Here is a 27998-nt window from a genome sequence, read left to right as displayed (position 1 = left end):
ACATCACCGTCTTCGGTAGTATTCCATCTGCTTCTAACAGTTGTGCTCCTTATTTTATTATTTCCAGTAACTGTGGGTAAAGTTGGTGATACTTTGGTATTGTAGATTGCAGCTTGCGTGGTCGACTTAATCTTCCCAGCTTCTTCAATCGATAAACCGAAGCTATTTTGATGGCCAGAAGTGAACGTAGGCGCATTTAGTTCCTCTTCGTGCTTGACAGCTTCTTCCGCCTTCTCAGAGGAAGATTCGTGAGAATCTCCAGTGGTGGATTCTGCAGCATCTCGATTGTAAAATATGGCGAAGGTCTGCGTCAAGAACTTATCGTCGTATATATCAGTGACGGGATGCTGAAGAATCGGCTTCTTCGGTGTCCTCTTCTCATTTGAACCGTCATCTTGGTGCTCATTTCCATACTGAACCGATGGTGATATGTTTGTTGGAAATACGGGAGGAGATGGAGTCGTAGGTGTATTGAGTTTGACTTCAATGTGGGATTTTTCAGAACTGGATGGAGGGAGGAGTTTAACAAACTCATCAACATCGTCATCATCTGTTCCACCGTCGACATATCCAAAGTGAAATAGCCCTATAAAATAAAAAAAACTTGAGTTAATACTAACCTTTTGTATAAGCAGCGATGATCTAAATAATTAACTCTTAGTTTATGTTGAATGATTAGAAATCGTTCATGATTAACCTTTATCGTCGATAGTAGTATGTTGTGAAGGATTCGAAGATGATCTACCACCTCCCGGTTCAATCGAATTATTATCCAAAAACGATCCACCATCTTTAATGCCTGCCGAATCTGTTCCTTCTTGCTTGAACGACTGCTCCTCTTCTTGCAACCACTCAGTAGTAGAGTTGACATCATCGTACACCAAAACCGAAGGACTCATTTCTGTAATAGGAAAACGATGTTTTATCTATACTTTCTCCTTGGGTCAACATTTTAATAATGCATCGATTAGAAGCCCGACACCAGTCGATCGATTAATCGATTCAGACGCCTCGAGCGGCCCAAACTCGATCGGATACGTCTGAAATATCATAAAACGAGATGAAAAAAGTGGATCGCGTTACATAGTAGATTACTGGGAAACTGGAAGCATGGTTATAATACTGTTGGGTCGCAAATCGTGCGAATATGACTTTTTCAGTATGTATGTAGTATGTGGTGTGCGCTATTTGCCTTCGGGCATATTAGATATGAGACCGGAGTGATTTAAACGTGCAATTAAACCGCGTAACTCATAGTGTATCGCCCCGTCAAAAATGACGACTTAAATATATTTCTTATTTGCTAAATGTATTGGATGATTTATCAAATCGGTAGCGGCTCATTCAGAGATGCAGGGGCACTGCAATATTCATAAATAAATTATGTTTAATTTGGAAATTTAATATATGTATGTATGTATATGTGTGATATTTTATTTAATACATATTGTAGCTACATACATATATGTGCATATGAATATCTAATATATAATTTCGAAAGAGACTTTGTATGTAAGGTTTGTTGGAAACATCGAAAACAAATCAATGTTTCTATGACGGCGATATCGACATCGTTGAGTATTATTTTTTTTCAAATAAATAAATTTAATAAAAAAACAAATGAATGTTTACTATTAGATTGTTTTGCCATGTTTAAGCTCTTTATATTAAAAATACCGAGCCAATCCGGTTAAAACCACTAGTATAATATATACCAGGAAGGCCTAACAGGTAGATGCGCCTTGTGTCCAATTATCGTTAAAGGATGGATTCATCCCATGGAACAGTCTTACGTCATTTTTCATTTAAATATTTCCTGTCAGTCATTTCACTAATTAAAAATGCGCACGAACTTATGGACTGGCCTGATATTTACAACCAGTATAGCTCGGTGGTAGCGTTATGCTAACTATTGAGAGGTCTCGGGTTCGGGCACTAATTTGATCTGGATTAAAAATAATTTATTCTAAGCTTTTGTGCATTTCTGCTGCTCACACAGCAAGTTGATCGTTTTCTATTAGAGATTGACAACCTATCTTATTTCTTTGTTGAAATGCTCCCTCACCAAATTTGGCAACCAACCTTCCAACTATTTGTAACCACTATTCGAATATAATACAAGCTTAAAACCATAGGTGTCATTTTGGGTCAACCTGTAATGGCTGTAAAATATAAATTTTAAATAAAAAAGTCGACGAAAGTCCTACTGGGTGACAAGTCAAAGAGGACGACGCAAAATGTGGAAGAGGCGACATCTGGGCGACGTGACATGTGTGACATCTTCTACAATATCTGATGTTCAACTAATTTTAGTAAATTTTATATTGAACCCAAAGATTTTCCCCATTCATTACCAACTTGATATACTTTATTTTATGATACAATTTCTATAAACATTTTGCAATAACACGATAGATCATTTCATATAAGAATCCATGGCGTTGTTATTGAATGACGTCTACGTTTGAAAATGCATAATCGTAAATCTCAACGCGCACAAATGCATTCTAAATCGCACACACAATGTTCGACCATACTCGCTACACCAGGTATTGCAAAACTCATCATTTTACCGGGTGAATCGTTTTCTAAAACGCGGTTTACCATTATTGCATTAATTCGTATTGACTTTCTATTCTGAAGGAAACACAGTCGACTACACACATATAAATAAATACAACTACGTATGCAACATCTTCCGTGACTAGAATGCGACTCGTATGAAAGTAAGTGAATCAGATCAAAAACAATATCGATACCCTTAAACTTTTAAACGCAAAAAGATTACCGACGCCTGACACAGATCGTAAAAGAGTAATCGCATTTTAATTGAAAATTGCACGAGCGCGCGTCTTCCATCGTCATACATATTATATGATTAATGACTCTCAGATGAAATAACCATGATTTTCAATACATCATTACAGCATATTGTTAAATAAATAAACATATACACACATATACCTGTATACCTACATTAAACGTAGATTTTAATTAGAATGCATATATTAACAATAATGTATGTATGTTGCATGTGCAACATACGAATTATTCAGTCACACCTACTGCCTACTAGTCTATAATTCAAGTCGACTCGAAAGCTCCTATGCACTTTGCGTCGCAAGTTACTCACTTCAAAAAGGGCGTGGTGCAATTATTCTGAATGTGTGTGTGTGTGTTTTTGTGTCATAAGCCCTTATGAAACGCGACAGCTTTTCGGTGTAAATATCGCACGTGAACGATTAACGTCACATTTGCAAATTGTGTCGTATGTAATAATATGCACACTCTGGTATATGTACGGCGTTCACTTTAATACGATACATTTACATATAATTACAATTTTAGCTAGGTGGTAGTTGGCCACATTTTTTCATACGAAATGATCGAATTATATATACTCAGCGGAATATGATTTCAAATAAGAATACTTCCTAAGTAGGTATGTATGTACATAGTATGTACATACATAGTGCATACTACATAGAAGAAGGAATGCGTGGAATTTAATGTATGTACTTATGTATGAAAGTTGCACAAGAATAGTAGGAAGATAAATAGTACATCCAACAGTAGATAGTAAATAGTTGATGATATGTAAGTATATTATTAAATATATACATATAATCAACTATACCTAACTTGTAAATAATTGTTCTTATTTTAATACAAGCAATTAAGCACATTCTCCATCAGACGAATTGACGCTTAGTCTTAATCAGGGGATCTCATAGGGATAATCATATATGTATATATTAATAATGATATAGTTATTAATAGATAATAATATACATATATTGATAACGATATGGATTATTTCATTTTTGATAGTTTAATAAAATTTAAATTTTATAATTATTTAAATTTTTATTAAATTTAAATATATAACATAGTATACATATATAATTTAAATAATATCTAAAAATATACTAAACAACGGGTATATACTAAACAACGTTATTTTCTTCCAACCTAAATATATCCTTGACACATGCACTATTTTTTTTTAATTATCCAGAGGGAGAATTTTGGTCCTCGCGGTTCATAGAAAATATTAATTGCAAATATGTTTTATATGTTTATTGATTTCGTACTAATAATAATCGTCTTCTTCTTGTTTAAAACATAATTTAAATTTTATAAATTGTTATAATTCCGTGAAAAATATAAAGCAGTTGCCCAGTTCGGTCTCTAAAGTGACCATTATTATTATTAAGCTACTAACTGAACCCGGCATGCGTTGCAATGCTACAATAACGCATGCAATTCCCGTTCCCGTTCCCATTTGTCGGATGCGTTGCAATAACGTTGAAGAACATTTGAAATTATTGCGTTACCATGCCAGTCATTCCCGTTTTTCCCGTTTCCGTTCCCGGTTTTGGCCGATTTTTTTCACGGTAAGCTTCCCGGACATGCATAAAATAAATCCTGAAAGTTCCATCGTACAATAGCCCATGCAATTCCCGTTTCGATAAGTGAATGTTTCAGTTTCAAATTAATACTTAATAATCAAATTAAATTATAGTTTAGTATAGGAACGCATACGTGACAGACAGACAAACATTGATTTATATAGATATGTAGGATTGTTATGAGTGGTGCGTAATGTCAGGTTGGTATGAGTGGTACGTAATGTATTTGTACGTTGGCAATGCGTGCACGCAAGTTGGTTACCAACGTAAACATTTCCTTAAATACACACTGGCGCTTCATACTTTCGCGTCAATAAAATCGTAATTACGAATATTATTATTAAGAGGTTTTTTTTCTCTTTTTTTCACAGTAATCTTTCCGGACATGCATACAACAAATCCTGAAATTTCCATCGTAATCAGTTTTTTGGTTTAGGACCCTATTCGAGATAGACAGACAGACAGACACACAGTCGACAGACACACAGACAGACAGATAGACAGACAAACATTGATTTTTATATATATAGATATTTTCCCATTAATTTATTCCATATTTTTTTAAAATAAGCATAAATCCTAATATTTATTATTTCTTTCATAAATCCTTATATTTATATGTTCATTAAAAGTCTTTAAAATATATAAATCTGGTTGTCAGGAAACATAAACGGTACAAAAAAATGAGACTCGTTGAGCGTTTTGAAAACATTGTTTAATACTGGGAGCGCCGCACTGTCTAAACATCGTATTACATGTTACCAACATATGTATATATGTGTGTATATGTAGGAATCATTATTTTTTTTAATTCCAAAAATGTACAATAAGAGTACAGATGGTCACTCACTACGTATTACATTCATACTATAAATGTACTTCCAAGATCCCAGATGATGTCACTTTTTCCATGGAGCTGATAAGAGCTCTGTTACGATTCGGCGAAATCGATGACGCATTACAACGATTTGTTTTAAATTAGCGAACTTTCCCTAGTGTGGCGAACGAACTGTGACACTAAATAATCGTCGAAGCTCATTACGAGCTTTGGACGAACAATTTACCGTGTCGTAATTTGACCGCACGGTAAAAGTCATCCGACTCAAAAGTTGCCCAAGATTAATCCACTGTATATAAACCATTAAAAACGATGTACATACGTAGAGGCATTATCCGACGATATGAAATTACGGCGTAACTTCGTACCTGCGTGTGCTCAATTATAGTGCGGTGATTTACATAAACGTTCGTTCCAAATATTTTGTACGGATCATTGATGACTTTTTTGTCGAATTTATTGTGATCGGTATGTATGTATGAGGCCGTTGCATCCGAGATAGACGCGATTGCGCAACGACCACGAGGAAGTTATGTTGATTTTTGCAAAGCGAATTCAAAAACGTTATTACCGCACTTTCGTGTAATTAATTACGTAACTGTCGTTATGATTTACAACGCGTGAGGTTAAAGTGTTAATGCGTTGTCGCCAGTAGCGAACATCTTCATATCGACACACATATTTTCATTTACCGTACGTTTGGGCTTTTAAATGATTAATATAAGTAAAATTGTGAATATGTAATGACCCGTTAAGACTTAACGAATTTTAGTAGTTTTAGTAAATTTTCTTTTAATTGTTAAACAAGATGTACATATTTTGGTTTGCATTGTTTTGGAGTTCGGTGGTTGTGTTGATTCTAACCACCGAGAGGTTGCCGGGCTTGAGCTCAGGGTTGATTTCGATTTAAAATAATTTATTCCGAGTATTTTTACAGTGCTGCTGGTCAGACTTGAATATTTGTGATACAATCGTTTCATATCAGAGTTTGACTATTTATCGGTTTTCATTGTTGAAACGGTTCCTCATCAAATTAACAACACCATTTTACCTTCTATTTGTCACCATTTAATTTATAATCGCTCAGGAGTAAGCCCGTAATGGCATCTTTGTAAAACATAAATTTAAATAAATAAAAATAAAATATAATAAAAAGACCCCAAGTCAACTTAAATATGTATGCTACAATTTCGTGGCCTAGTTTATTTGCAATTGAAATGATTTATATAGCATTGATCGTATAGAATCGGGATGTAGTAGCCACTGGTATACATACAATAGTTGGTATATATGTAAATAAGTATGTACATATATACTTATGTGTGTTCGTATATAATATTTTAAATATTTTAAAAATAAAATACATATGTACATACATACAATTCCAAATACCAATAAAATACATAAATATAAACCATTTGCTTATGTTGAAAAATATATTACAGTAACATTGAATCATAAACAGTATTACTAGTATTTGTTTTATAAGGTCTCACCCTATATTCAAATTTTTAATGAGTCGAAAAACTTTTGTGCTTTTGAAATTGGTACCGATAACGATCAATTCTGTTCACACACGGCTACTGATATTTTTCCGAATGCATGTTTAATAGTTTACGGAACGGCAATTTAAATAATTATTACGTGTTGTATCTTTGATGTTCAGATAATGGCGCTGTTGAATATAAGGTTAAACATATTGTTATTATCGAAATATCTGACACACCTGCGAAATTGCCACGGACGTTTCGCTTCCATCTGTAAAATCCTATAAAAATATACATTTCGTATAATATTTGAGATAAGCGAATTAGATAACCGAATGGCAGTGCTAAAAGCGACCATTGTTGGATTTCCATTGCGGAAAACACAATCGACACGCTAAAGTGCTGTTTGACAGCATAATGGATCGCAAAAAGCGTTTCCATTCAACTTTGAAAAAGAACGGAATCTTCCGACTTTAAAAAACGAAAATGAAAAAAAGAAATGACACAGCTTCTGAAGCTAGAATACTTCGATGCAGATTGAGAGGAAGAATGATGTTTTTATTCTACATAATTTGAAAAGAAAATCAAAAAGCATACGACTCTGTTAAATGAGTTCATGGCAAAAATTTATTTAACAAATGAAAATTATATTTAATTTTAAAATTTTATTTAATTTGTAAGTTTATTTGTATTATTTAAATTTTGAACAATTAGAATTAAGTACATATATGTACATACACAATGTAGAGTAAATTCGATTTTATGAAAAATACATACATATGTAAATATATGTAATATATGTAACTAATGGGAAAATACAAAAAAGTTCATATTTCGAATGATGATATCAAAGTTGATTTTCTTTGAATTGATGCTGTAATATTTTGAAAAAAAAAGTTTTCTAAAAATAATGTACCGTGACCGATGACCTCTTGGGACGATTAAAATTAAAAATAGTGAAAATTTATGATTAGAAAGTTAAGTATCTATAATATTTAGTTTTTTGAATCATTCATCAAAATTTAAATTTGTATAACGTATGATTTTTCAACGCATCAAGTCACAGTTAATAGACATTTAAGGTGCAGATACAGATTCGTACGCTGCACGCGTATATTTTAATAGTTTTGCACATGCAAAAAAAGCTAGCACGCCTAATCTATGCCATCGCGATCCTTGACAAAACTCGCCATCTAGAGTGTTTTCGGTGATATATTATCCTTGTGTTGACATAGGTTTGACAGTGATACGTTTGACAATGATTCCCCATATCTGAAGAAATTTATGTAAAACTTGTCGAAATAATAAGATCGTATGAATTTACAACGACATGATAGACCCATTACAGCTAGAAACCACAAGAACATCTCATACCGGGTGTTATTACCATTATAAGGCGCCTCAAGTTAAGTTAGGCTAGATTTGAGTTAAAATTTATCGGTATATCAAAGAAAGCCTACTCTCTATAGGTGTACATTTTCAAACAAGAGCCTCGAGATGAAGATGAACCAGTGTCAAATGACAATGGACGATCGATTCCTCGGCGAGACATTCATCACGCAGTCGTCCTCTAACGACCGGACATCAATCACTCTCGAATCGAGATTCAAAAGTTGCCATTGTTTCCGGTCATTAATCGGAAATCGATCAAAGCGCGGGGGCCATTGTGTAAATGACAAAAAAAAATACACATAACAAAACAAAACATATAAAACTTTCTCTGCGCGTATGTAACCTATTGAATGCGACTCGTATATTACGCACATACCGTTTATTAAAACGTAAGATTGAATTAGTGGACATTTTTTTAAGAATAGCCCGGAACCGGTTGGTATTCGTAATTCGAAATTTTCCACTCGGTGGAGATAATGCGTCCGAATGAAAAATGTGTGCTTTGGGTGATATAAAAACCGTCGTGAAAATGTCGCTTCTCAAACTATCCACGAACAGTATTAAAACTCAACAAATGTATGTAATAAATGAAGACATTCAATGACAGATTTTCCATTGACAGACGTTTAAAGAAATGAATAATTATAAAATCGAGCGACGGCAAATGTGGACCGCATTCTCGTGTCGGATAATTACGATCGTTTTGACGTATGGGAGAAATGTGTTTTAATTTGCAAAATTGAGCCATATAATAAAACTACATAATGCCATAAATCAATAAATAATCTCGGTTCCGATTTTTATTATGACACATGCTGGAAAATCTTGTCTTTCGGAATTTCGAATGAAATCATTAGAAAAATGCATTTGTCAACGGTGGCGTAACGAACATGAGCGGGATTGGAGCAGCATACTAGACGTTTTAATAGCGCAATAATTATAATTTTTATTAAATTAATTTTTTGTTGGGATTGGAACGGCTTATCATTTATACATTTATACATTTATACACCTGGCATTAAGAAGTAAACTAGAAGGGCCAGGCTGATGCAGAGGGCGGCTAGGGCCAAGGGCCATCTCATTAAGCGGCAGGGGGCGCGTAGGCGGGAGGCTGCGGCGCTACGCCCCCATGGAGAGCTCCCCACTGGAACACGGCATAGTGAATCCGGATGAGAGCCCTGCAATAAAAAATAACATAAATTTATTTAAAAAATAACATAAATATGGTTTTTTATACTACATACTTGTCACACAAAGTTACACTCAAAACACACAAAACAGTAAAAGATAGAGAGTTCTTAATATTTCTGCATTTCAATTTACATATATTTGTAGTTTTGCCAAAGTAAAACTAACCGATGTAAGAAATTTTCGACATTTATCACAATATGACGTTTCCACAGAGTACTGAAAACTCAGAGCGGGCGATCTGAAGAGTCGACCCCAAATAAATGGGATAAGGCTATGGTAATAAGTAGAGGTAGGATAGTCACAGTGCTATCCATTGTTCGGCAAACCTTTAACAATGCATTTACAACCTTTGAACAATACACGGCCCCCTCAGGCTCCTGTGACTAGTAATAAGTATAATATGCTTTCGAACAGAGTGGTCACGGTTTTGAGTCCCACTGATGGCTGCTGGAGAGACCTTGTGACTCCAGGTCGACCATTTACTATAAGAGTTTGAGAAAGAGAGAGAGAGAGGGGGGAGGGGGGGGGTCACGAGTGCTTTTTATTCCTGCTATATATAGAAATATTCAAATGGGATCAGGTTATATATGTACATGCATAGTTCTATTGAAAAAAATACCTCCAATTCATTATAAAGTTGCTGTTTATTTTAATTTTTAAATTTTATTTATGTTAGTTAAAAATAAATGCATATTAATAATTAAATGATCCACAAAAACTAGCACTCAGTGAATAAAAACATGACATAAAAAAAACTTATTCTCATCAATCAAATTTATTTGATTAGAAGTTGAGTATAGTTTTAAATATATTAATCAACTATATAGTACAACTAATTTAAAATAATTAAATAATGTTTAGCAAAAAAAGGCCACAAACCAAACAATGAACATAAACGTGAGATCGCTGCAGATTATAATTAACCTTGGAAAAGCTGTTTTTTATTACTAAAAATCATCGTTTGGTTTTTATTATTTTTTTTATTGCGATTATAACTCGACAATAGTCCAAAATATTGTTTGTATCTACATATACTAATGCTAATGCTAGAAATGTTATTAATTCGACAATATTAATTTTAAACAAAGGTTTCTAGTTTTTGCTAACGGGTAAGTACCTTTTTTGTCCTCGTTTGTACTATACGTACACAGAAGAATTTACTTAAGTGCAATCAATCTTCTGATGAATCAAGGTTAACAGTACATGAAATGCTTGATTGAGTCATTTGTTAAATTTGTGTAGGTATAAGGAAAAGTTAAATCTTAAAAGCAATTTTTATATTCATTCAGATTATAATAAAAAAATTATTAAAATACATATGTATAATGATATAAATTGCACAACGTGTCATAACGAAGCACCGGAAGCCGCAGCTTGGCCATAATCGACGATAAGCATAATTTTAACCCTTTGAAAGCCGTCAATTGTAAATTTTACGTAACGAACACGACGAAAACGTATTTTTTAACCATTCGTATTCAAATCCATACCATTATGTTATCGAAGCGTCATTTACGATACGACAAAGCGATATTGTCTCGTTCGCGCTCAATACATTATTTTACACACCAGTATATTTACAATATTTGTATGTTAAGTAGTAAAAGTAGGAAACGAAAGAAAACGGTACGGCTGATAAGAGATGCCATTAAGCTGATCGACAAGTCGACGATTAATATTCAAACAATTTTTAAATGCGATAAAACCAAAGCTACCTTTTGATACAAATTATACCGCGGTCATATAATTTTTATATGTTATATCTATTCGTGGAAAATCGCAGGCTGAATTTTCACGCAACTTTCTTCTATGCTGAAATAATTGATCATTTGTCGATTTTTAAACGGTGAACCAGATGTATCATAAAGGTGCGATACTTATCTACCTCGGAAAGTGTGAGTATGTCTAGTAGAAAGTAACATTTTTATCTCGGGTAGATGTATTATTAAACTGTCGATTGTTACGATGCACGATTGGGAAGCGTTGGCTTAACCTCCCGTATTGACCCGAAACATTTTTTCAATTTATTTCAACGACTTGTGAGGTCATCCAGTGTAATCGAATTTCGTTTTCGAACCGTTGCAATAAAAGTGGAGGTAAATTAAAATCGGCGATGCAAAATGAGATGCAGTTACGCACAAGACAAGCGCATTTATTCGCATCGAATGTCATAGTCGAAAAGCGTAACGGATATGCACCAGATGACGCTCTACAGTTGGAGCATTTGACATTTTTTTTTCAATGACGTGAGAAAATATTTCAACGTAACAAAAGTCACATATTCTGTAAGAACTGATCATTAAATAAAGTCAAAGTTATGTTTAGTAAAAATGACCAAATAAGGAGACATCGTTTTCGAGTCAAAGGAAAAATTCCATACATACCTTACATGTATTGCATTGCATGTTTCTCAATAAAAGTATATTACTTGGACATTTGAAAAAGGTAAGTTTCCCTTACTTTAGACGAGCTGTTTGAGATATTCCTTACTCAAAATAATCCTTGTCTATCAAAATCGAGCAAATGAATTGTGTATACATATGTGTGTATATGTATGTATATTCACTTCGTATGTTCACTAGTATATATGTACCTACATATATACTAGTGAGCGTAAATTGTCGGAAATTACTCTAACCCATTTATCTGGTAGTCTGCGATCATCATTGTTTTCATGATTGATTGTGATTTATGAGTGAAATTTTGATTAACTCTCTTCCATTTGGGCCTTACAGGGATGTTTTGTATTTGTAGTTGTTTCTTACATATTTATTGAAACTGGCTGTAGGTGCAAGGCATTCCTTATGCTATATTTTATTTGATATTTTTACTTTATCTGTTATTATTAAATGCTATTTTTTATGTTTATGTATGGATGTATTTATGTTTATGTTCAAATGTATTTTTTTATGTATAATTGATGAGTATATTATTTTCGTTATGTATTAATTTATGTTTAATTGTTATTTTCTTTTTTTTTGTGTTATATTTTTTGACCATTGTGGCGATTTAAGAATTCCTGTTATGCCACAATGGTCTGTTTAGAATAAAATAAATAAAAAAATAAAATAAATAAATATATCAAACTAGAATGTTTACTTCGGTTCGTTCATGAACATATTAGTTTGTTGGAACTATTGGTTTTGGTTAAGTTTTTAGTTACGGTTTTAGTTAAATGCTAACAGTCAAGAGCTATCTTCAAATTTTATTATTTTTTGTATTTTAAAGTTTTATATTGTATGCATGTACTTAAATGTACAGTGTGTGCTAACTCTATATTTTACTTTTTCTCTTATAATATGTGTGTATACATATATATGTCTGGCCAAAGTAGCAGCGTATTGGGAAACTGTACAGGCACTATGAGACAATTTTAGACAGCTATTATTTTTAAATATTGCAACCCAGTATAAGCATACTTACATATAGGATGGGAAAACGATTGGGAATACTTAAACTTATGCCTAATATTTTGTGCATAAACCAACTACATACATACATACATAGTTCGTTTGTCAATTTGTTCTTTTATGTACACTGTAATTGGACAGATAGGTTCGTGTGTGAACAAACTAGTATGTTCATAAACGAACGAAATGTGCAGTTGTACTGTAACATATACATTTTGTTTGGAAATGTTTTTATTCGAAATACTTTATAATTACACAGTGAAATTATATTTCAAGTGAAAATATATTTTCACTGACGTTTCAGTGAAATCATAACCAGTTACATTTTCAGGGTTGGTTTTATTCATTGTAAGATTATATTGTTAGGGTTGATATTATTTAAGGGTTAGGATAGGTTAGGTTAAGTAAGGGTTGGCCCTATTCATTTAAGATTGGGTTGTTAGGGTTAAATTTATAGAGTTTAAAACGATTTAAATTCATTGTTGGATACATTTGAACTGCTTGAATTGGTAAAAATATATTTTTACTTGAAATATGCTTTCACTGTAACATATGTATATACGTAACATATATATAGAAAATTGAATGAGTAGTGAATGTTTTATATGGTTGAAAGTCGTCGAATCGACAAGCTTCGCGAAAGTGTATATAAATTCGGCAAATACTTTATGGCATTTGCGGTGCGATAAAGATTACAATAGCAATGAGCTTTTTGAACAGGATTCGGCGTTCGGCGAAAGCGATAACACATTAAGCACTGGAGTCGCTTTTACGCGTCGTTGATTTTTGTGAGTAATTGATACGTCAAACGGGTGCGGTCTTCGAGATTCGCACGTCCAGATTACATTCAGCTTCCGAGTTGAAAGTTTCGAATATTTGCAGTTGATGTATTAATAACTTAATAATTTTCTGTTATATTAATATATGTACGTATATGCATACTTGACTTTCAGATTGTTTAATGATAGTATTCGCGTGTTTAGTTTAGGAAACATTATCGATCATTGGACAATAAAAATTACCTAGTATTGTTCAATATGGATTATTGTGACATTGTTGCATAAAAAAATAAACAATATCTGATGTGAGAGATCGTCGTTCTATCAATGAATGATCTTACTTTCTCCTCAAAATATCACACAATGATTCGTCGATAGCGATTGTATCGCAATCTCGATCGATCATGCATTTATCAGATTCGATTGCACCTCTTTTCCATCCGCAAAGGTTACAAACTTATTAAGCGTGTACGAAATTGAGCGATTTGTTCAGTTGACCTAATCATTTGTCACGATTTAGAATGCGACAGAAAGAAAGTTGAAATATGACAGTATTGTTCGTCGACAATGGTAGGACGGACCGTCTGTTGACGTTCTTCATCAACACCTACTTCGTGCACGTCAGATTTGACGTCTTCGAGGGTCCTCACTATTGTTTTAGTCTTAAACTTTCATTTTAGTTACGTCTTTGTAACGATTTATAGTCGAATTGTACGAGTGGTGCAACAGGTTGGTCTGATGAATCAAAACCAGAAACGAGTAACGCAAATCATGGTTTTATAGGTGATCTTCAAGCTTTTGCACAATTTATACAATTTAGCAATCGGCCTTTGAAACCGCTGGGAAAATGTAAGAAGTTGTGCGCCATATCATCAATCAAAATGAGAAAAAAATGTATATATTATAAAAAAAAAAATATATTAAAAGGCATTCTCACCAAATCAATAATATAGTAAAAGATAAAAATGCTGTTTAAGTGTATTCAAGAAAACTAGAAAAACCTGATAACAGCGCATTTCGTAATTTGATCTCATTAAAACTCGACTTAAGAGTATTTAATTTTTTTATAAACTGTTTGGGCATCGTTAATTTATATGCTAGCTTTGGGTGTCCGATTACGCCAAGCAACATACTTTAAATACTTTTGGCAACGTTCAAAAGATGAAGACATCTTATTACAGTCAAATTAAACCCACAACATAGTCCAGTCAGTGGTAAGCGTATAATGCCATCAACTAAGGGGTCATGGGTTCAAACCCTGCCCAGTATTCCTGACCAAACCTTGAATATATGTTTTCTATCAGAGTTTGACAATCTGATTTCACTATTGAAACGTTTCCAAATAAATTGGCAACCTATCCTCATTTTTCACCATTATTTGAATGTAATTGCAAATTTTTAATAATAATGTTTTAAATTTATATAAAGTACATACATATGTACTGATTTGGCCATATGTGTCGACTTGGGACAAAACCCATAGTGGCGCCTAGGTAAATATAAATATTAAATACAAATATTTAAAAAAAATCAAACACGCTTCTAAGGTATCAACATATGTATGTAAATATGTATGTGTAAATAAAGCTGCGCGATAGAAACACAGAAATTTCCACCCCACGCCTTTGAATTATGTATACATATATGTATATACATATATTATTCATATATGCATTAAATTAGAGCTAAATTAGATTATTCTAATCATTCATAAACAATATGTTTAAATACCAAACTAACGTACAAGTTTGTTTGGTATTTTAAATTACATAAATTGAAATGTGCCACGTCTCATAATAGACTGTGTGAAAGATTGCAATGTTTGGTTTTGTTTATCATTAAAATTAATTAAACCCACTATCCAATGTTCTATACATTTAACTGATATTTCTAAACATTTTACATACGCTAAGCGTCCTCTGAAACAATACTTTTTACTGCATTCTCTTGCTTACCATGTTCATTAGAACACATCTTTTCATTCTACATATCTACATATGGACATATGTACGTGCAGTTCATTCATCTATCTATAAGTGCATATACATACATATAATCATATGTATGTACAGACAGCAGTACAGCTCGGTGGTTGCGCTAATGCTAACTACCGAGAGATTCCCGGGTTCAAGCCCTGGGTCGACCTCGATGGAAAATAATCTATTCGGAAGTATTTCTGGAATGCTGCTGGTCAGTTTGGATTCTTAATCGAATATAACGTTACAGGTTAGCCAGCAGTATAACTCGGTGGTTGCGTTAATACTAATCACCGAAAGGTTTCCAGGTTCAAGCCCTGGGTTGACCCCGATTGAAGAGAATTTCTGCAGAGTTGTGGTCAGATTTGTATATTTGTGACTCTAATTTGATCGTTTACTATCCGAGTTTGGCAATTTGTCGGATTTAATTGTTGAAACGGTTCCTCATCAAATTGGGAAAACCATCCTACCTAATATTTGTCACATACAATGGCATTATGAGAAAATATAAATTTTACTAATTTTATTATTGTATGTTCTAATGACTTCCGCTAGTATTATATTTTCATGCTATATTTATGAATATTAACGGCATTTGATATTCCAAAAAAAAATTTTTTTTTTAGATAACATTAACCTGTAGTCAAGATGATGAATACACACATCGGAAAACAGAGTCTCGTTTTCCTCGATTTTCTCACATATTTCAAACATGACCCACTAGCGTCTGGCATTGTTCATGTCGGGATGATTCTTTCCGGTCGCTCGCAAAAGTGAAACGAGGCGAAAACTATTACAAATATGACGAAACAATTGCCATAATCGCTTTTGTTAACGTTACGGTATTTACCTATATATATTCACTACATACTCGCATTACCTAACAGATCGCGTACACATTATATCTACATACGAAAGTATAATATAACCGTTTCGTCTTATCACTCAATAAAGATTCGTCAATAGATAGATAATTCCGCAACGTTTAATTCGACACTTAAGGTTGACTTTCGAACACAGACAAATGTATGCAACAACAGGTGAGAAATATGTTATAATTATAGGTTTATCGGGGCTGACGTATGTTCGGAGCAATTAATTTCGCAGTATGGTAGTTAACGCCCGTTGTTATCAACAGTTGTCTTAAGACGCGTGCCCAATAAAAGAAAGTGATTTACTGAGGTTGTGGCGGCGGTTAGCGTGTTATCTTAGAGTGAGATACTAACAGGCGCGAACGCGTCAAAAATTAGAGCTACCACAAATTTTCCTTTGACTTTCTACCCGATTTGGGATCAACGGGGTCAACCTTTGGATGAGTGTGATCAATGATTAAACTGGCAGACATCATTGAAAAGCTGACGTGATAAATATCAAAGGAAATCTTTAAAATTCTATACCTTTTCAAGATTGAATTGAACGATTTATAATTTAATATTTCATTGGATGAATAAAATCATCATTCATTTCGCTGAATTGATTTCACAATTAAAACATTCTAGCATTATTGTAACGTTCTAGCATTATTGTAACGTTCATTCTAGCATTTTGTAGATCTCTACATATGTACATATATACATACATATGTATTTGTGCCGTCTTTTGTTTTTGACATAACATCTCAAATGTAGATATAAGTTGTACTTGGGGGCATATATGTACATACCTATTGTATAAAGGTAATATATTTTCATCTAATATACTTTTACATAAGTTTTTTACACAATAAAAATACCTACGAAAATTCCCCTCCAAAAAATCGTTTAAAATAAAAACATGTAAAGGGCGGCAAAAACAAGAGCATTTTGCCCAGAGCGCTGAAATAGCTGAATCGGGGCTTGGCAGTGAAACATGAAAACATGAAAGTGGTATAAGTTCACTTTTCTCCATTTCTAGAAATATATCGCAAAACATTAAATATAATAAAAATATTTAAAAATACTGGTGACCTGTAATACGTTTATTTTGCTTTTCCGAGATTCTGGACATATTGAATTAAAATAAGTGATCATATATATTGACTGAATCTAACCAGTCAGATTGTAAATCCATTGTGTCCTATAAACTAACTATGTACATACGTGGGATAAATGAAACATATTTTAACTATTCGAAATATATTACAACTGGTAACACACTTTGACTGAAACATATGAACTCTATATGTTCATATATGGTCCAGTTATTTTCTTGCGCATAAACAGTCGTTCAAATATGTAAAAATATCAATTTTCCTTAATTCCTAATTTCATCTTCGAAACAAAAAATATCTTCTTACTAATACACATACATATGTATGTATATTTTAGAATGTCAAGATCATAAATGTTGTTAGTGGACATTATCTTGATCTACAATAGGGATTACCTCTGTTTAAAAGAGTGAATTTATGATGGTCAAAAATTAATTGATACAAACTGGAACTAGCAGTTATGATAGACTTATTGTCAGTCAACTTTCAAAAGTGGACTTAAATTAATTTCAAATTAGACATCCAGACAACGCGCATAAAATACGTCTGATTGTTTCGCGCCGAATGGACGTAATCTTCAACATTTTAAAATTGATAGTAGCGTTTACAGCTTTTCATTTCCGGTCGAAAAGTAACCGCGACAGTTAGACACATTGACTGTGAAAAGGAAACGGGTTTGCAGTGGAATATGCGCCTTGTAATTTCTATATATGTTATCATCGTCTTAATTGATAACTCGTTTTTTGAATGGAAACGTTGCACGCGATGTGAAATATATTTATTATTTTTATACACGGACGATTAGTATTCAAACACCCGGTGCAAATACATTGTCGTAAATTGAGCTAAACAATCAGAAAAAAAATAAAACTTAAGCAACGATCATTTGCGTATTTTTTTTTACGTATTTTAATTTATGATAAGCGAGCCGTTAAAAAAATTTACAAGTAAAAAGGGGAGAAAGCTCGGCGCCGAAGACGTTGTCTTTTTTGCATTTTTACATCGTTCACCTAAGGTCGTTTAGATAACCTCGACCGTGTTTTATCAAACATGCGCACATACGAAAATAATATTCGTTAAAAAGGCCGTCGGTTGTCAGCGTGTTAACAGAATCCATTGCGCAACTTTAGAGTAGCATTATCTCGAGTTTCACAATTCGATCGAACTCATCCAAAATTTCGACACTTTCCCCCCGAATTGATCCGCAATTAATAATACATAAAGCCTATTTCGATTGTCCTTTCTATGAGCTGACATTAATAAAGAGCGTATGCGTGAGAATTAACTTCGCAACGTAAGGCTGTATATAACGAGCTGTCGTAAAGTTTACAACTCTACGGTAGCTCAATGCATCGAATATGTTCCACGGATACTTAATTAATTTCAAATCTAAAGAAAATTATGCAGAAACTGGTCTTCCTACTTAGATAATAAAATGTTAAAAAAAATCGAGAGTGGTGATATAAAATATATTTTTCATCATATAATTAGTGTTCTTATTGAGCCAATTAGATATCTGAGTCATAAAAAATTTATATTACATTTCCTCAGAGCATTCTGCCAGATTTTAAAGTTATAAAAATGATAGATAGCCTTACATTTTAATTATCAATGTATGTACTTCAAAGAAATTTATAAATTTGGTGGAAATCAACATTTCTCTTTTGTATACTGAATTCTTTCTAATTTTTTTTTATTAAATAATATTTGAAACAATGTATGTATGCAGCTGAAAAATCATGCTTTCCACCAAGAAAATGCATTATGTTAATTCAAACATTACTCGTTTTTATTATAGTCACGTAATCTATTAATGCATGTGGATGAAAAATCAATCGCGACACCCTCAAATTTGTTGTTTTCTTGTAGTTTTTCAAAAGCCATTTTGATGAGGAACTGTTTCAACAATAAAATCAGATAAATTGACAAACTCTGATAGGAAACGTTCCACTTGGAGTCATAAATATCCAAGTCTAATCAGCGGTACTACTAAAATACTTCCGAATAAATTCTTTTCAATTTAGGTCAACCCAGGGCTTGAACCCGGGAATCTCTCGTTAGTAATAACGCAACTATAGGTATACTGCTGGTTTATTTGGCTAGTATGTATTTTATTCCCCTCAAATATTATTTATAAATATGCAGACAAAATATAAAAATATGTTATGTTTGTTTAAATAGGAATCTATTTGTTTATAGAAAAAGGGGCTTAGCTTTCGTGGCACGGTTATTGAAAAGCTACCGATTCGTTAAATTAATTAGCTGTAGATCAACGACTATCATGATCAGTCAAATCATGATCGAATCAATCCAGACTCGTTTTAGATATCTATATAGATCTATTATGATTTTTTCTTTATGCTTTTAATAGCAATTTCGTGTACGACAGAGAGAAATCATCCACCGGTCTGGTTTCTGTCGTGTCGTGATGCGCTTTCCTTGCCGTACAACAGGAAAAAAACTGATGGACTTCGGAGAGATTTAAAGCTGGATATTAGAAACTTCCATGTCGTAAGGTCACGCCGATACTAAAGCATTTTTTGTGTATTGTTGAGAAACTTCAGCAAAATTATCCAAATTAAACTTTCATACACAATACTTATTAACCTTGTGAGAAGTACTACCGCAAATTTCACACTTCGATATGACCGCTTTCAAGGCATAATTTTCGATGGAAATCATGACGATATCACGACTGCAGCGTACATAATTAGCATAATACGAGAGCATTTTCGAATTTTGCTTAAGTAATTTATTAATCCACTTAGTCACGACGCGTACAAAGAACTGGGCGAGGAATTGAGTGTCACGTTGAAATTGTTAACTGTTGAACTGTTAAACGGCTGTTGAACATAATCGAATCATATAGAAGCGTGTAAAATTGTCAATGGCTGCCTTTGTGTGGAACTTTTTCTTCATGACACGACGATTATACGATGGCAATCGAAGCATACCCGTGTATTTGAATTTGATAGAAAGAAAAGTGATAGATAAGTGGTGGAGGTATTGCAGAACAGTCGAAGAAATTAATTCTGCGGTTGAGATTTGATAATTTTGCGGGCAAAATGAAATAAATTGTCTAGTGATCGGACAGCCATTAACACATCGTGATATAATAGAATATTTAAATACTATTTTCTCTTCATTCGCTTTTATTACCCTTGTATGCTATTGACGACTTTTTTATTGTTTTCACCACCAGCTATTTGGCATACATATAATATAATATATAGAGTTCATTTAAAAAAATATATCAACATATTGTATGAAAGAGCTTTAAAATCAAATAATCCGTTGCAGCAACTCGGCTTAAGATACTTATTACAGTATAAATGTTACGAGTGCAAAAGGTTAACGTACATAAAATGTGACATTTTAGTCATAATAAATGCATTATGCAAATGTAACTTTTCAAATCGACTTATCGGATGTGATTCTTTGTTGACAGTGATCGTAAACATTTTCACCGCTTTTTCGGAAGATTGTCCGTTATGTCGCTTTCGTTTACTACCTCACATTATTTTTTCATCGGCGGCTTCTCAAACTGCAATACGATTTATCAAATTAAAATATATAATAAGTTCATATATTCAATTTACAATCATTATTTATATCAAATGATATGTAATGAATCATCTTATATTAAAACAATACAAATGTTATTTGTACATCCTGCTCAATGCCCAAAAAGCGACATGACGTTCATCGGCAACAGGCAATTAATTCTATATCTATATATATAAAATTTAATGTTTGTATATCTGTCTGTCTGTCTGTCTTGAATAGGCTCCTAAACCACTGAACCGATTACGATGGAACTTTCAGGATTTGTTGTATGCATGTCCGGGAAGATTACTGTGAAAAAAAACGGGAAAAAACCTCTAAATAATATCATTCGTAATTACGATTTTACCGACGCGAAAATATGAAGCGCCATTGTGTAGTCAAGGAAATGTGTTTGTTGGTAGCCACTTTAACAGGTTGGTTTATGACGACACGGCGTTGAAGAGACGTTACTCCACGGCGTTGAGCTTCAACCATCACTTGAAACGGGAACGGGAATTGCATGCCTTATTCTGGCATTGCAACGCATGCCGGGTTCAGCTAGTATTTAATAAAAACGATATGCATAATTCGTGCGAAAATGTTTGAGAAGCACGCGACTCGTAAATAACGTTTATGCGGGGGAAAAAAGCGCTTCATTTGAATACCGAATGGATTCGATGATCACAAACGATCAAACGATTATATACGACTTTTATTTATATAAACATCATCATTTCGTACGAATACGGTCGAATGGAAAGAAGTGTTTATAGTTTTTATATATTTTCATTTCTTACGGTCGAAATCTGATCAACTCCCGTACAGGTACAGGTGTGACTTTGATGTGTAATGCGATAGCTAGAGGCGTTTGTAAATATATTTTGTTCTGTATGTACGTATAATGAAATATTGTTATTAAATTATTTTGATGAGAAGTTGTCTCTTGCGCTCCAGTGAACCGATCGAAGTAATGATTAAGTCGCATTACTTTTGATTATCTTTTTGTTATGAGTAAATCAATGGCAATTTGATTTTCACTCACGTTTCAATGTGCACCGCTGTATTGTATCGTTCAATGATCAAATTAAATTGTAAAGAAAGGGAAGAGCTCTTTGTCGACACGACCATTATTATTAAACGCCTTTACTTCAACATCCTTTCTACGCCATTTTCTTTCATTACAATCCGTGGTCGATTAAGATCGTCGTAAAAGGAATTGCACGCGGAAATGACTCCACCTACGAAACTTTCCCAAATTATATGAACGCGGCGAATTTTTATTGCATTTACGGTTATTTACCACTACATTGTTATATTTTTAAAATTAATATCATAACATAACATCGAGTTACGACATTTGTTGTTGGTAGTTAAGTAAGGGTTAGCACGCGTGGGCGTCGTGGTACAATTTGGAAAGTGAAAAAACGACATCTTCGTACGAAAGTGCTTTACTTTTCGACATCGAAAGTCAATAATGGATAGACACGGCCAAAGATACGGAGAGGACAATAAAAAACACCCCGAGGTCACGGTGGATACTTTATTCGACGGCCATGCTGTTCTCCAGCCTCCAAAAGTGCACCATAAAATTGTTAACAAGTGGCGGAGGACAAGGAGAAGAAAGCGAGCCAGTTTTAAAAAGCACAAGAAGAAATTGCAAACATTCGTAATAACTTTGATAATTTACTATATAGTGCGACCTCGGAGTGAAAGTATTATATTATCTCGCTTACATACAAACCAAATCTGTCGGAATTTGTGCGATAATTCAGTTAAGGGGCGGCATCTTTAAATTCATACGAAACATTAAGATTTTAATGGTAACTTTACATTGAAATTCCATTTAAAATAAATGGGTATACATACATACATATAAAAAAAATAATTTACTAAACTTGCAGTATAAAATTTAAATTAGAAAATCACCTATACATATGAACATATACATATATGTATGTATGAAGACAATTTTTGCAAACAAGAAGAGTCTTCAAAATGGTTTTCATAGTTTTGAATACAAATTATACCCGACGCAAAGGCATAGAGATTAAATGCGAATAAAGTAAATTGAGAGAGCAGTGGCGTGCCGTCTTTAGACTGGAAGGTCTGTTCCCTTCGCGCAACTGGCAAATTGTTATATTATATATAGGCGTTCCATCGAAAACTAAACATTTTTTAATTTATGTGCTCGTCTTCTCGAGCATTTATGGAATTTTCACTAAAAATAATCTGATTTCTATCTATCAAACATTATTCTGAACTATTTTTTTGTTAAAATAACACACATTTACACAGAACTTTTTGAGCGTAAATATGGCAAGGGACTCGATAAGCGAAACAATTCCCTCAGAACAAATCAGTGCGGAACCAAATAACGAGGCCTTGGAATTTTGCATTATCGATCGATTCTTCGACAAATCGTTCATTTTACAAGATTAAGCTTTGAAGACAAACAAGATGGTATTAAGAAAAGCTTTTTTTGTTATATTTATATTTTGTTATATTTATCTAAGCACAAAAATGAAAAGACAGTCTATTATAATTTTTTTTTTGTTTATACATACATACATATATATATTTTTGTCTACACCTAGTCCCCTGTTTTAAAAGTCACGGCCCACCACTTGTATGTACATATATTTTGCAAACACTTAACATAGGTTTTCCAGTCAAATATTTGTATTTTGATCCTGACTCTTGGCTAAAATATGTACATACTTTTAGTAATTTAGTATTTTGCTCACTATGTTCCTACATATTTTAAATTTATTAAAATATTCAAGATTTCAGATGATACATAAAAACCACTTTATTACCTTTATATACAAAAAAAATTTTACATCGATTAACATATTAAAGATTTCAGAAACCGATACTAAGTTTCAGTTCGATAGATCTAACGATGTTCAAAAAATCCCCAAAAAAGCCACACACGCACACACACATTTTTTCTAAATCATGAAAACGTGATTAGTGATCGATTATGGGTATACAATAGTACTACAATTCGTTACTAAGAAAAATCCCAAGCCCTCAATAATGAAATATAGCCCTCAACAAGTATAGTATAAAATTTTCTTAGATATATCATAGAATTTCATAATGTCACACAAAATTATGAAGAAAAAAATGTCTTCCTTTTCTTTCACCAATTAACACATACCTGATACTTGTACTTGTTGCGTTCTTTGAGCGTGTCACTTATTTCCGTCGCATACTGAAAATGGCCGCTTCTCAAACTGTGGACGGCGTGCTCCCTGCAGCAAGAATCCTCCTGTCGATTCTCATACCCCTCATCTTTATTACTCCCCCTGAGAGCAGTATTAGCCAAGCACTTGGCAGCCTTAGTACTATACTCAAAATGATTTCCAACATCGACCGGATACTCTCCATCCTCGATGACGCTCTCGGCGATCGTCGGTAAATTGGCCGCGTTGTTATTCGAAGATCCGTTGCTGGGTGTCGTGGATCTGATCTTGAAAGATTTCACGGAATACGTGTCCGAATTCGAGGAAAAGCTGCTCGTATTTTTCGGATACGGGGCCGTTTCGGTGTAGTTCCTCTTGTGGGAGGACTCGCTGTAGATCGGATCTTTGGCGACTGGTACGAAAGTAAAATTGGCGATTGGCTCACCGATCGGCTTTATGCTCTTCAAGTCTACGTTTGTACTCAGATCTTGATTCACAGTTGGCGTGTAAGTTGGGATTATAGACGACTTTTCATACTTTGTTTTCGGCAATGGAGCCGAGTAGGTATATTGGGTCGTTTGAGAGCAATACTGAGTTCCGACTGATGCTTGTGTGTAATGTATATTTTGCTTAGTTTTAGATACGTTGCTTTGGATAGTTTTGGTTGAATATTGAGTACCATTATTAGGACTTTTGGCATTCAAAGTGATGCCTTTATCAGACTGGACGTTATAGTTCCGGCTAACCATTTTGTCAACGTCTTGATGTCACTCACTTTATTTTATGTTCATTTTCAAACAAATCGGTTTACTTAATTAAAAAAATATATGAATTAAATTAAAACCGATATCCTCGTTACTATTATGTACTATGTAAAATCTGTATTAGTCTCGTTAGTATTGTACGTAATGTACTATGACTCAAACCGGTGCACTAACGACGCATTCAATGCAGTTTACATTGCACTTTGTATTCAAATCGAACGAATCGGAATATATAAACGATTCTAAGATAAATCACACGGTGTTTTGTCGGAAAACTTGCGTACGTAACACCAGTAATATGTATGGGTGATTCAATGGTAATTTATAATGAAATACGATTTCTTTCGCAAGCTAAGTGTATGAATCTACCATCTACATATTACAAACTGTTTTTTCAAATTAAAATTTCATTATTACAGCAAATAATTTTAGCGCGCAAAATTTTCCATATAATTTAATTAGTCACAGATTATTTCCTGCAATTCACAAATAATCTATAGCGCAATAGTGTCAAGGAGTTATTCATTTAAAAATCTGTATTGTTTTTTCCGAACCCTACGACAAAACGAATCGTGAATACGCATCGCATTGATGACGAGAATGATTGCGCAAACGTTGCATCTTAACAGTTCATTTGTTACCGTTTGATCCGATTTCGATAGCGAACTTTAACATATAAATACAACACTCGCAATTGCTCTTATTTCTCCATCGATTCGGATAATTTGAGAACGGCATTGTTAGTGTGTTATGAAAATGTGCTCTCTTATGGGAAACTTCCCATGGACGATGGGTCCAGGGCGCGCCGGTACCTCACCGCTTACGAAATCCATTGTCGGAAAAGCGGTTCATTTCCCACGAACCCCACCGGCGATTATTATGAAGGAAAATTTCTCATCTATATTAATAATATTTATATACATATATACGTGTGCGCGGCGCAAGTGTGAGCCTCGTAGTGAATCGGTGAAAATTTCGCTCTCGTTCGCTCGCATTGTATGCACAACGCAACTGTTATGTTACGAAAATTGCATTTATTTTCTCACTGGTAGCTAACGAAATTGTTCGAATGATGTAAATTAAATATTGCACCATTTTATTTTGATTAATTTTAAACAAACGACCGTACGAGTGGCTTGAAAAAATCCAACAAGTTGAAAAACATTCAACGTATAATTTTCAACTCTACATCTACATAAGTAACAGTAAATACGTTAAATATGAATGACGAAATTCTACAAGGACTTACTTTTTCGATACTTAAATTTATCGATTAACTGTTTGCCGAAAATAATAAATAAATATTCAAACAAAATTATACAGCTATTTTATTTTAATGCATTTATTTATTTGAGGCACTTTCTACTAGATATGTATATGTAATTATTTCAATACAAATAAATTGTTCTTTTATGTAAGGGGTTTACTTCTACAATCTGAAAAATTTACAGCTATCACATAATATACCTAAAGGGAAAAACTAACTGTTTTTCTTATTCATAATACATATGTATACCTATATATATTTAAGTACGCTAAATGCAATCATCAATTTTTGAATTCCATAAAAATAACCAATGGTATTGCTATAATAATTCACATAGTCATGCTAACATAATTCATCGAAAACCAATAAATAGCTATTATTGGTTTTATTTTAGTTATTGTTTTTAGTTTTAGTTATTATTTATTATTGGTTTTATTTTAGAATTATACATAGATTCATCGGTATTATATATATGTATGTACATACATTAATGCATACCGATAGCATTTCATTATATGATCAAACAGTAGAAGCAGTCAGTAATTATTTACATTTAGGACAAATAAAAGACAAGTACGGTAGTAAAGAAGAGGAAATAAAGAGACGTATGAAATAAGGATGCAATGCATTTGGGCTAATGAACGCCGTTTTTAAATCGAAAATGCCACTTTGCCTAAAGAAAAAGATCTTTAAACAAAGTAATTTTTCAGTGATCGAATATGGATGAGAAACTTAGACATTGCACGCTAAAATATTACACCAATTCCAATGAACTCAAATAAGTATGGAACCCTGTATGCTTGGCATACTGAAGACAGATAGAAAACGGAATACGTGGATGAGATATGTAAAAATGTTAGTTGATAAAGTGGAGAGAGTGAAGAGATTAAAATGATAAGGGGGGTCACGTATGTAGTTGGAAGAATGGACGAAAGGTGGAAAAAATAAGTGCTGGAATGGTACCCGAGAAAATGTAAAGGAGTGAAAGGAAGTTTACAATGAAGATGGGTGGACGAAATTAAAAAATATATGCTAGGTGAATGAGTCAGAGTTGCGCAAAACAGAAACGAATGGAAGTGTATTGGAGAGTGCTTCATCCACCATTGGATGGTGAATGCTGTAAGTGATAATGATACATTGAAGTATTTCATAATACAATAATACAATATAAAATTTTTGTATCAAATAGTCTGAATTTAACCACAGACAATACAAAAAATGCATACAAGAGTGATGTATTCATTTTTAACAGCTGCAAGGAATGTAGTAAAAGTTAACACAGTGAGAGTGAAACCGCAATAGAACGCAATAATAAATAAAAGTAAATTATCTTATAGATATGTATGTACATATGTATATATGTATGTATAAAACATGAAAAAATTGTTCATCACGAACAGTTTCTTTAGCATCAAGTCACGGCATATAAAACAAGAACATCCGGACAAACGAAATGTCGAAAGAAGTCGATCGAATCGAATTAATTCCATCCGATCTATACAATATAATAAAATATAATATTCACGTCTGGCCACGGTTTAAAAATCGTAATTACGCAATCGTAAAAGCGAAGATACTGGCGCACTTTGAGCGTTATCGAATCAATTTGTTTTGACTACTTAATAACACGACCTGTCACGTTTCATACATTGAAACATATGACGAACGGAAGCCGGAAGATACTTTTAGAAGTGAGATAAATTTAGATGTTGCGAAATTGGATTTGCGTGCTTCATTTATAAGTCGCTCATGTCGAGAGTAAAAGGAGAAGCATGCGAT

General features: G+C 33.3%; 1 protein-coding gene across 1 annotated transcript in view; it reads right to left on the bottom strand.

Annotated features, from left to right (window-relative positions):
* The window catches only part of LOC143910599 (uncharacterized), an 87032-nt gene that overhangs the window by 2484 nt on the left and 56550 nt on the right, over window positions 1-27998 (bottom strand). Inside the window, exons 3-5 of the mRNA XM_077429136.1 lie at window positions 9142-9307; window positions 698-901; window positions 8-586 (exon numbers count right to left, since the gene is read on the bottom strand). Of these exons, the coding sequence (XP_077285262.1) occupies window positions 8-586; window positions 698-901; window positions 9142-9307 (949 nt within the window). The remainder of the gene's footprint in view (window positions 1-7; window positions 587-697; window positions 902-9141; window positions 9308-27998) is intronic.

This window comes from Arctopsyche grandis, chromosome 4, assembly GCF_051622035.1.
Source record: "Arctopsyche grandis isolate Sample6627 chromosome 4, ASM5162203v2, whole genome shotgun sequence".
Classification (NCBI taxonomy): domain Eukaryota; kingdom Metazoa; phylum Arthropoda; class Insecta; order Trichoptera; family Hydropsychidae; genus Arctopsyche; species Arctopsyche grandis.
This window is presented reverse-complemented; position numbering and strand designations above follow the sequence as displayed.